Source organism: Haliotis cracherodii, unplaced genomic scaffold (genome assembly GCF_022045235.1).
Source record: "Haliotis cracherodii isolate W230 unplaced genomic scaffold, xgHalCrac1.p SCAF_21, whole genome shotgun sequence".
NCBI classification, from domain to species: domain Eukaryota; kingdom Metazoa; phylum Mollusca; class Gastropoda; order Lepetellida; family Haliotidae; genus Haliotis; species Haliotis cracherodii.
Genome location: NW_027266277.1, coordinates 603195 through 615643, shown reverse-complemented (window position 1 = coordinate 615643; position 12449 = coordinate 603195). Strand labels below are relative to the sequence as shown.

The 12449-nt window shown below is 38.5% G+C and overlaps 1 protein-coding gene across 4 annotated transcripts in view; it reads right to left on the bottom strand.

The window, feature by feature from the left end:
• LOC139470736 (dynamin-like GTPase OPA1, mitochondrial) overlaps positions 1-12254 on the bottom strand; it is a 35956-nt gene extending 23702 nt beyond the window's left edge. The window contains exons 1-5 of one of the 4 annotated variants that reach the window (XM_071253010.1): positions 12168-12254; positions 10049-10412; positions 7791-7928; positions 6025-6130; positions 2556-2597 (exon numbers count right to left, since the gene is read on the bottom strand). In XM_071253010.1, the coding sequence (XP_071109111.1) occupies positions 2556-2597; positions 6025-6130; positions 7791-7928; positions 10049-10412; positions 12168-12199 (682 nt within the window). In that variant the 5' untranslated portion in view covers positions 12200-12254. The remainder of the gene's footprint in view (positions 1-2555; positions 2598-6024; positions 6131-7790; positions 7929-10048; positions 10413-12167) is intronic. The other 3 variants (XM_071253011.1, XM_071253012.1, XM_071253013.1) reach the window with 3 other exon arrangements.
• Positions 12255-12449: the final 195 nt, after the last annotated feature.

The window sequence follows — 12449 nt, the reverse complement described above, 5'->3', positions numbered from 1 at the left end:
AGAACACCACTCACCCCCCCATCTACCATAACACACAATCCTCACAATCACATAAAGCACACCGAGGTGGATCCAGGGCTTGTCAAAAACAGAAGGGATAACATTTTTTTAAACCGAAAGTCAACTTGACAATGTACACATTTTTTTCTTTCAAAATTTCTTTCAAATTGCTTGGTTTACAAATCTACAGACCATAAAAAGGAGCAATAAGATTATTTTTTTTAAATACAGCAGAAACTGATTATCATGCTTCTAAACATAACATAAAATCATAAATAGTTTCCTTGAACCAAATACATGCTCAATGACTACAATAGATAGTTTTAGTTGTACGTTCGAGCACATTTTATTTACTTCCTGTAAATACACTACAATACATTAACACATGCCTGTCACATTTCACCAAAAATGGGGGGGGCCACGGGTGGCCCAGTTGTCTTAGGTTCGCCTCGATTATGTCTCTAGGTTTGTCAGCACCATACCCATGCTCGTGGGTTTCACTGAAGTGACAAACTTCTGACACCTGCAACACTTCGGGCTTTCCTCCCATATTAAGCTGACACGCCATGATATAACTGGAATACTGTTAAAATGCCAAATGAAAAACAGAATCAGAGGTTCCACTTTTCTTAATTTCTTACTACTTTTAACCAAAAAAACATAGGCTCTAATTTTGTCTTGAAGAAGAAATCTGTAAACCAAGCAATACAATAAATTATTGTTAGTTTTTGTGATAAGGGTTCAGCGCTGCTTCCCAACCTCGGATCCACCACCAGCATAGGTGGTACACAGCAAACAATCACCATCACCATGGTAACTGATCTAAAAACATGCATCAAAATTTATTAAACTGACTTCATAGTGGTGTTTTTTTATTCTCTTGACAAGCCTCGAAAACCTTAAAACACAATCTTTTACTGAATCTAGACTGCAGCTCTAAGTAGGGACTTGGATGTGTGACCCCCAATAATTAATTTCAAGGGTTCTTACAGGAAATATGAGGGTCCTGTAAAGTTGTTGTTTGTTGTTTAACACCGCACTCATCAATATTACAGCTATATGACGGCGGACTGTTCACATACATTACAAGTTGTATGTTCAGTGTTCCCTCATTATTGCGCTTCAATACAGCGCTAACTCGGTTTTAACATGCAATAAAGCATGGCTCCCAAAATTTACTAACATTTGTAATAAACTCAAGTTTTCCAATGACACAATGTTTTCCCCCCCATCTCAGAACACATTATCAGCTGATCACCGTGATCGCGATCATAAATACCATGAGCATCGATCCACGCAATTGGGATCGATGACATGCATCAACTCCTTAAAGAAATGAAAAGGTTTACTGTACTTTTTTTTTAATTACAGGACCTGTATATTTCTTGTCAAGAATATGGGACAATAATATTATTGCATGTCTCTTGGAATGCAATATATTTTTGTCTGCATCCATTCGATCCATGACTGCATCTCGTAAAGCCCTGTTATCTGTAGTTTTCACATGATAACTCATATCTCACCATGCTCATTATCACAGATGTTCTCAACAAATATTTTGTCATGAAACGTCTTAAGGGGTGAAAAACGCGGCTCTCAAAACTGGCAAGTTTCCAAATGAAATTAACAAACTCACAACCACACCGAGTCAGGGAAATTGCAAGATACAAATGGCATTAGGACATTTCATCAGTTTTGGATAGGACATACTTCTTTATCAATATTCTGAATGACAATTAGTCAATGTCCATGAAAATAAGCCGATCTGAAACCCTGTGAGAGTGAGTGAGTGAGTAAGTGAGTGAGAATTCATGATGTTTTCAGCAACATTCCAGCGATGAGTCGTTAATCCAAAAACGTAATGATCCTGATGATTTCATCTTCCCAAGGCAAGAGAGTAAACTGACTTTAACAGTCCAGTTTCAACCCTTGCCGAAACAGGCAGAGTTTTGAGTTGTATTTTGGCTGGACTGACGAGTCATTGCATAGTCCATTTAAAGTCGTTTTACAAAATCGAAATCCGGTTCATAAAAAGTCGTGAAGATTTCGGAAGATTGCAGGATTTGCAAAGCATGTGCACCGCCAACTCAGCTTCAACAGATATTTTCCAAATCTTTCCATGTTTTGAATAATGGTGCTCATGTGATTTGATGCACTTCGTGATGTAAGACCCGTTATTACAATTAAGATCTTGATTATCAATCAGATTGTCTTGACTGGGCAAATGTAAGTGATGTGAGAGATGGAATCTGATTGATCAACAGGAGCTAATGGTGGCACTACAATCGAGCCCAGAAATCCCAGCCTAGTTCGGCAAGGGTGGGAAGATGACTATTACAGTCAGTTCACACTCTGGCCTCGGAGAGATGGATGATCTCACCAGGAACATGACTGGATGAACAAGATTTTCACTGCTCCAAACTGAACAAACTTTACAGCAAACTTTAAAAGGAAACAGTGAAGATACACGCCCAAAACAGGTTGCTAGGACAACACACACCGACTACAAATAGACACATATATATATGACAGAGATGTTCTTGCATTCTACACACCTGGAGTTGGGCCTAGGACTAAGGGCACCTCTCGACTTAACCCTGATGGAGGCAAAATAGCAGCAACATGTCAGAATACAATACAACTCATCCGGCAAGACTTTTTCTAAAATTGGTTTACGGATTTCGGTGACAAAAGGGATCTATTTTAATTCTGATGAATGCAAACCTTTGCTTTCAAGACACAAAAGAATTACGCATACAAGAGGTGAAACGGCAAAAGATCAGATCTCTTTTTCAGTTTTTTCCCATTATCAAGAAGAAGTGCGCAGTATAACAGGTATATCATGACGTACTATACTTATGAAAATGTATCAGTATATAACATTTTTGAAAATCAAACATATTATCATCTTGTTGGCAAAACTTACATAAGTGACAAGTCAGAATGAAATGTTCAAATTCAGAAATTAGCAACTTGATTCCTGGGATCGAAAAAGCGAAACTATTTGTGACTAGCTTCCTGTACACAATACCTCTGTTACGACTGTTGTGATCATAGCATCATCAAAAAAAATTGCAGACGACTACAAAGTTGTAAAAAACATTTGCTGGGGAATTCTGATGTATTTAGGCCAAAAGCAATTAGTCTTGGTTCTCAGGTACCAGCCACATCATCATAAAGTCCACTACACGTTTCGTTTTTGTTTCCATTTTAAAAAAAAACCCATAAGAATCTTAAGTTATGTAGTTACTTCCCTTTACTGTGAACCACATGTTGTGGTAATGGCAGCAATAGGAGTTTGTATGCTTGTTTATGTAGGAAGGCCCTTTGCCAGGTTGACAGCACATTACTGTTCATTTGGTTACATGATAGTTTGAAAATGAAAAAAAAACAAAAAAACCCCGCCCGTCTGCACTATTTTGTCAAACGTCATTGCCTGGGAACTAATTCTTTTATTTTTTTTAAGCATAAGGTTCATAGAAATAATTGCAATAAATTGCGACACAGAAGTCCGGCCAAAATCCCATCACTAATATCGACAAGGATTTCTTAACTGAAATCCGTAAACCAACAAATAAACAAGTCTGGCCTTAAAAATCACAATTTATATAACACATAATTAACATTACCAGATGAGTGAGTGAGTAAGTGGGGTTTAACGCCGCTTTTAACAGTATTCCAGTTATATTACGGCATGTCAGCTTGATGTGGGAGGAAAGCCCGAAGTAATGCAGGTCTCAGACTTTTACCACTTTGGTGAAACCCACGAGCACAGGTATGGTGCTGACAAACCTAGAAACATAATCGGGGTGAACCGGGATTCAAACCCACAATCATAGGTTTCTGGCGTGCGCAAGGGACGCAATTCTGCACAGCGTATCACGGTGCCTTAGACGACGGGGCCACTCGTGCCTCCCATTACCATATGAATATTGTGGATACCTTATTGATAATGATATGTATAAATGAGCATGCAGTCAATAGATACACATCACTGTTTTATCATAGCAAAACATATAATGTTGATATACAGGTATTACATGAAACACATGCACAAATTTTCTTTAGAATGGGAAATCAAATAAAAAGAACTCAATATAATAGCATCAACAATCAGTGAGGTGAAACAGGGTTTAACATCACATTAAAGGTTATTGCACTTACATAGCGACATGCAATCACACACGTGTGTGTGTGTGTGTGTGTGTGTGTGTGTGTGTGTGTGTGTGTGTAGCTGCTTGTACGAATCTTGACTTATGCCGATTTTATAGTGCTAGCCCATTGAGATACCATGCTGCAGTTTAACATGAATACCCCACTCAGACACAGTATACTGACTCTGAGCTGCCAAGTCCTTGTTTTAGCCCCTAATGCCAAGCACCAGGCAGGGTAACAACAAGTACCATCTTCTCATGTCTTTTGGTCTGACACGGCCAGGGATCAACCCCGGACCATCCACTCCCTGGGCAGATGAGAAGAATGATTATGAAGAACATGCTTCTGAAACACTTCTTTTCACTTCTGTATCACTGCAAAGATCTTAAATTTGAGACAAGTTTGTTGAAAACTAGACTTACTTAAATGACAATTGAATAATAAGCAAAATGATGTGCAGTCAATGTGCACTGAAAACAAATAGATGGAAACACCAAAACTATAAAAAGAAACTGACAACTGTAACCATGGTAACAAAGCAGTAATTGAGATGTAACAGATTAAGAGCAAACTAAAAGATACAGACCAAAGAGAGGCTGGGTTATCAGGTGAAAGGCATGGGGAGATAACTCATATCATTTCAGTGAATCATTATTGATTATATATTTTATTAAAAGCACATTAAAATCAACTCTGACTGTTTTGATCCTAAGACAGTATCTTGGATATGTTACAGGCAAAGCATGTTAGTTGTGAGATTATAATTAATATAGCGAAGGAAATGCACTTCACTTCCATGATGACAATTTTACCTCCACACAACAATCTGCGACTTTGCCACAAGCCTGAAGCCAGAGTCTAGTAAGATTCTGTTTGGTTTATACTAGTAAGCTCAGCTAATAAGTCCAGGTGATACTATTACACTCTAATGAAAATTATACGAAAAAAATAATATCCAGTTTCTGGGATACATGATACATGGTGATACATGTTTCATTCTGCTTTCTTCAAATTTTACAAGGTTCTATGCTGCGAAAAAGAAAATATTGCGTGGATTTCGGACAGAGAGAAGCTGCGCGTGTCAATGAAAGTCACGCGACACAGCACAACCTCGGCTCGTTCTAAAAGCTGTGGTCTATCAACTTCTTTCAATTCTCTTACAATGTCATGTTAAAACATGTCTGTGAGATAAATTTGTTGAAGCAGTATCACTCAGGGTCCATGGGGTTTTATGAGTTCCTCATTTGGTTTCATACCACTCGCCTCCGACGTATAACATATTTCTGATAAGATCTGCATGAAGATATCTGACATCCCCTCCATAGGAGGTTGCATCAGCCATCAGTTGAACAATGAGGAAACTGAGAGCCTCAATCTAAAGGATAAGTGGGTTCTTTAGCGCATCTGAGTCACTGCCACAGAACAAAAATATAGCCTTGATAGAAAACCCTCATGTTGTAGATACCACTGATTTGCAAGAACGACAGGATGCTTACGATATCAACAATATAAAACCACAGCTTTAATTTTTTGCATTCGGCAATCCTGACCATATACGTTTTCGAGATACAATTATTAAACATACTTGTCTGAACGCTTCACTTGCTTGTGCTACGAATATAAAAGTCTCAATGCTTACTGGAGGTGTCTTCAATTGTTCACGCAGTGAGATATCATGTTGGGAGTAAAGGATTTGGCTTTAATGACAGTGAGATATATATGAAAGCCATGCAGTCATGGGCAGTCACAAGATACTGGAATGTCACAAGTCCAAAAATGTTACAGGATTGAAAAGTCCCTGAAGTGCAACAATCCTGACATGAGTTATCTCCCTTGGACCTTGACGCAAAAGCTGATGACGACATTTACCGGTTTTACCTTCCACCAACGTTGACCCAAGGTCAGGTGGAGAGTGCTGACTCAGCCAATCAACAACCGCCTTCTTATTGTCGGACAGTTTGGTTTTCAGCCAACTCTGAAACAGAATTCAACAATGATAAACTGTCAACTTTTCAAATATCTTGTGTGATTGACGTTTTGTTTGTTTGTTTGTTTGCTTTTTAAGGCTGTACTCAGTAATATTCTAGCTATATGACGGCTGGCTGTAAATACTAGAGTCTGGTCCAGATAATCCAGTAATTGACACCATGAGCATCGATCTACACAATTGGGATTGATGACATGCATCAACCAAGTCAGCGACTCTGACCACCCGATCCCGTTAGTCGCCTCTTTTGACAAGCATTGATGTCATGAGCATCTATCCCTGTCGTCAGGGTACCCGTACACACTATCTACCAAGTCCCCGAATGTGACCACCCAATGGATAAGATACCCCATACAAAAAGCGTAGACTGCCATTCTACCCCAGCCTACCCCGGAGCCCTGATTTTAGATCCTGTAGACTTCCTGCATCTTCAAACAATGCAAACTAAGGCTAAAAAACCCAATAGTCTTGGTTCTCAGGCACCAGCCGCATCATCATAAAGTCTGCCACATGCTTCGTTTTTATTTCCATTTTAAAGAAAAAAAAAAAAATACTAATACATAAAAACAATGTGATCCAATATAGCACAGTTACTTCCCAATGTGCACTACTTGACTGCGCATCTTGTGTTATGGTCATGGTGACCATAGGAGTTTGTATGGTTGTTTATGTAGGAGGCACTTTCCCAGGTTGATGGTACACATCTGTTTATTTGGTTACATACTACAAGCACAAAAAAAACAAAAAAACACCACCCGCCTGCACTTTATTTTCAAAAGTCATTGCCTGAGAACCAATTCATTTATTTTTTAAGCCTAACTTATATTATTAATTTTCAGAATTGCTTGTGCATGAATTAGAATTAGAATTAGAATTAAATATTATCATTCTTAAATTTGCATGTAACATGATCTACTTCACGGCTCAAATTAGCTACATATGACATGCGCCAATGCAATCTATTATTGAAAAATGCAACATAAAAAAAATGTCTACATGCACCAAGTGAATACATGTAAAAGAAAATCAAAAGTTTATGCAACCCTTACTTGTGCACATAACATAAATCTTTGAACACATTCAACACCGCTTAGCTTTATTTACCATATTATATCACAAATCCCTGTTCTATATAATTCATGACACAGTCATCAGAGATCTGAGATTGTACTTTTAGAACAGTTAACGCATCAATGTTTCAACTGTGAAAGATTAATGTGACCAGGGTGCAACTAGCTTTTTATGTCAACATGCAAGGTAAATCAAACTCCCCAAATCAAGCCTGTACGTTTTAGTTTGAATGATTTTGTTTGTTTGTTTGTTATTTAACGCCGCACTCAGCAATATTCCAGCTATATGACGGCGGTCTGTAAATAATCGAGTCTGGACCAGACAATCCAGTGATTGACAATATGAGCATCGATCCATGCAATTGGGATCGATGCAAGCATCAACGAAGTCAGCGAGCCTAACCACCCCATCCCCTTAGTCGCCTCTCACGACAAGCATAGTCGCCTTTTACGGCAAGCATGGGTTGCTCAAGACCTATTCTACCCCGGATCTTCACGGGCCTAGTTTGAATGAAAGTATGTACATCAGTGAGCATGGTACGGATGGAGAGCATGGCAAGTGGAACGAGGATATTAACCATTTGTTCATTTGTCTCCATCGTGTGCTTGGCGAAATTTCGGATGCTGGATGCAAGCTGGGCCAGAGCCTCCGATTCAGGAATGTATTCTTTCATCCAGTCTAGGTCAGGAAAGTATTCTTTCCAACTGTCAATCTTCTACAAAAAAACAACAAATAGAAAAGTAAGAAAACAGAAGTTAGAGTTTTAGAGCAGCTTTGAACAGTATTCCAGTTATATCACAGCGGGTCACCTTGATGTGGGAGGAAAGCCCGAAGTGATGCAGGTTTCATGACACAATGGTGAAATAAGAAAACAGAAGCATAAATGAGATGGATTTAACGCCCGTTTCAACAGTATTTCTGTAATATGACAGTGAATCCCGTTGGTGTGGAGAAAGGCCAAAGCCAAAGACTTCTACCACTTGGGTAAATCCAAAAGGAAAATGCCAACAGACCAAGGATGATTATCTGGGCCAATCGGGGATTCAAACTTTCAACCACAGGATCCTGACAAAAGTAAGGCACACAACTCTGCACAGCAATTTGCGATCCCTTTGATGATGAGGCTCTCTGTGCCCCAAGAAAACACAAGAACAGAAGGCAGAAAACATTAAAAAACAACAATTTAATTTGTAATTTACTCGATTCTGATTGGTCAATCAGAGGCTATTAAATCACAATAAACCCCTCTGATTGAAACAGCTGGTTTGACGACCGCATCACCGCGGAAGCTAAAATTGATAGAATAGTACTATTTTCAGTCATTGTCGGTAGGCATATTCAAATAATTGTATCTACAATTACAGGTTACAAAATGCACAGATGCGGTTACTACAATATTCAAAGGATGTGTGGCAATACATTTCGTGCAGAAAAATACGACAGAAATCCACAAAGGGAATGTATTTACGTTTTGGAGACAACAGAGAGCTTGGAATTTTGGCGCTTTTCTATATACGACTGTGACGTCATATCTTTTGCGTCACAATGAGCGATATGATGTCATAATGGTGACGCGCAATGTAGAGCGAAAGCCTTGCAAAGCTTGCTTTGTTTTCTTTAGGGATGCCCACCTCATGTTAGCTTACCAAGTTGCCGTGATTATATACTTTTAATGCCTGTCATATGTTCGAGTGAAGTATTACGGTGTAAACAAACTGCTTGTGTATATACAGCACCATATTTTGTTCGGTGATTCCGCAATTCAGATCGATAACCCACTTAAAACACTGAACTCAACCCATGCCGCTTCACTCAGTATATTTACTAACACCAAAGAGTTCGCGTTTTATTTAGTCATGGTAGAATGGAGATAAACATACTGTGTTTTCAATGTAGAGCTAGGTTACCTGTAGATTTAACCGCGCTAAATTTAACATTTGAAACCTCACGCTGCGCGTTCGGTTCCAAATTCAATTTAGCGGGGTTAAATCTACAGGTAACCTAGCTCTACATTGAAAACACAGTATGTTTATCTCCTAAATGAAAGTGATAACAATCTCATTAAAATCAGATCTTAGTTCTCGCTATCACTAAACAAAGATCTGAGGACATCCCATTATGGGTCACGTCAGCATGACCTTTCATCCAACCAATCACAGCGTCGCTTACCAGATCATGAAAGTGACAGTCAGAATGTATTTTCTAATCATGCAACCACGAAATATTTAACACGTGGTATTCGGAACGACAGTTACAGGTTTTATGATTATATCCATACAATCTTGACCATCTATAAGCCATTCCAGAATGTTGTTTTGTTCAGTTTTAAATTTTTTAATCGAGAATACATTAAAATATGTTTTGAAGCGTAGTCGCCAGTTTGAAACAAGTGCCGTAAAGCTCGAGATAGCTGCCTTCTGATTAGCAAATGTCAATTTCTTGTCTGCCATTTCATTGGTTGGTCAATGTTCGCGAAAGGTCGTTCTGACGTGACCAGTAATGGGAGGTGCTCAGATTTTTGGTTAGCGGTAGCGAAAACTAAGATCTGATTTTAATGAGATTGAAGTGATACGGATTATGTCCCCTTTTGTGAAAGTGTGTAAAATGGATAAGTTTCGGATTCATTTCAAATCATCCAAATATCATATTTTGACAGCAGTAAACATAAGTCTTTTTTGAGTCATAATTGATATGAAATTTCCTTTGTCAACTGATATGTTTACTTAATCTTAATCTGTTACTATGGTTACAGAAAAGAAAGCAGAAAGACAAATTCCTGCTAGTATGCTCAAAAGTCTTTTGACAGACTGATATTGACCCATACTGTCCACCAACCTTGTTGACCGCCACTCCTCCCCCAACCGCGCCCGTCAGTATCAGATATCGAACTCTCAGGAAGCGCCCGAAGCCACCAGCCAGTCGTCCAATGACCGACATGTCCCTCTGGGAGAAGACGATAACTTTGTAAGGCGAAGAAGGGGCCCTGAGTATAGGCCTGGCAATCCTGAGGGCTGAGAAGTTACATATCTGATACACATTTCGAGGTTGTAGTGCCAGTATCTGTCTATGGGTTTGTGTTTTGGAGACAATGTTCCTCAAGACTGCAGTATTTGCTGATGTCTGTGTCCTCAGCCATACATGGAGGTCTCTCTTGTGAGCAACTGCTAGTGACTTCTTCACACAGCGTCCACAATACGGGCTGAAAAAAATCATGAATGTGTTCTCTTGAAATTAGTTTGCAGAGATTTTCTTTAGATATAAAAGGCTGCAAATATAATCATGATAATAACACTTTATATATCATGTATTACAACAATTCATATGTGATATAGTCTCTTGAAATTTCATTTGCAGATATTCAGAAACATTTTTGCAAGGCAACATTTCATTTTGTTCAGGAATATGAATCATGTCTTTTACTGACATTATGTGGCAATATCATTACAGAGCTCAAGATAACTTTTTGAGCAATTGAGTTTTTAATTGGGTTATTACATTTTTCATTGGGCAACAAATATTTTTTTCACTTATCTATTCATCACTCTATTGGGTTTTTCCCAAAATGAGTAAACATTTTGAGATTTTAAACAAAATGAAACGTTTTAGCCGTATATAACAGTTCCAAATATAGGCTGGAATCAGAAAGTATGTTCTTATACATTTTAGTTTTTCATTTAATGCATGTGTTTCTGTATGAAAGTTAATAGAAAGTAATTGGGTTGAAATATTTTTTATATATTTTATTATTATTTTTTTTGGTATTTTACGCAAATATGCAGCTTATCTGTAACTCTGTCATGGTGTAAACTGTCAGTATAAAAGTCCATTTCTAGATTAAAATGAATCAAAATTATCAGAAAAGAATCAAATGTTACACATTACTGACAACACCGTTTTTCTGTGATGATCATAACCAACAACTTGTCAACAATAATCATGATATTATTCCCAAAGGGATTAAAGTCATGATTATTGTTAACTTATGTTCACTGATCCAATGGTAGCCGTTGGGGCATTGAGATCATGTTGTGCTTATTTTGAAGTAGATCTCAGGCATTTAAAAGCATTAGAGTGAGGGCCTACTGCAGCTGAGAACCGTGATGGAGTCGACCAAGCAAGACCCTACAATAGGACTTATGAAGGTGGTGTCCTTGGTGGCGATAAAAGATCATGTCCTGACCGTCAGACTCCAGGCAGGCAGGGGCCTACTGTATTGACTATATCACATGATACTAATGACACCTCAACATATGAGAAAGAAAATGTATTTTATCTAAACTGTAAATGCCAACGCATGTTATGGGAAACCTGTGGCAGAAAGTGACTCCATAAAATAAAGATCCAGGTTTCTCAGTGTCACTGCTGACCCGTGAAGATACGGGCTAGAATAGGTCTTCAGCAACCCAGCTTGCCGTAAGAGGTGACTATGCTTGTCGTAAGAGGCGATGAACAGGATCAGGTGGTCAGGCTAGCTGACTTGGTTGATGCATGTCATCGATCCCAATTGCGTGGATCACTGCTCATGATAATCACTGGATTGTCTGGACCAGACTTGATTATTTAAGGACTGCCGTCATATAGCTGGAATATTGCTGAGTGCAGCGTTAAACAACAAACCAACAACCAACTGTGTCACTGCTAGTAGCATACAATTGAACCGGTAACCGGCCCCTGAAATTTGCTGTCATATGCCTGTCTGTGCAACATATCAATGATCGATTTGTAAAACAGAACATTCTGATTTACGATACAGCCCTCTGACCAGATGACATGAAGCTGAGTATTCATCCCGAATATCACATAACTGTAAATGACATTGCCAGGAATCCTTGATCTTGAAAGTTTAGTGAGAATATAATACATTTCAAATGTAAACAGTGTATGATCATGCCATGGATTGTAATTATCTGGTCAAGCGTCTATGTGAGAGTAAGAATTCGCCAACAAAACTAACCCGAAGTGCCCGCGTAATAGAACGGTTAACATGTTTCAGGAACTACAGTTTTTCCCATTTTCGTTCCAGTCTGACGAAAGAAGCAAATTGTGTTGCACCTACGGAAGTTTGGTTTCGCATTCTGTATAACGTCATGTGGAGAAAAGTATGTGTCGATTTAGAGAAAGTATTATGATCTAAAAGTTCAAAAAACATATTTCAATAGGAATAGTTTAAAAAAAACATCAACATTATCTAGTTGAAAATACGAAAATATTTAGCTTTGCATAAAACAAGCTCCTC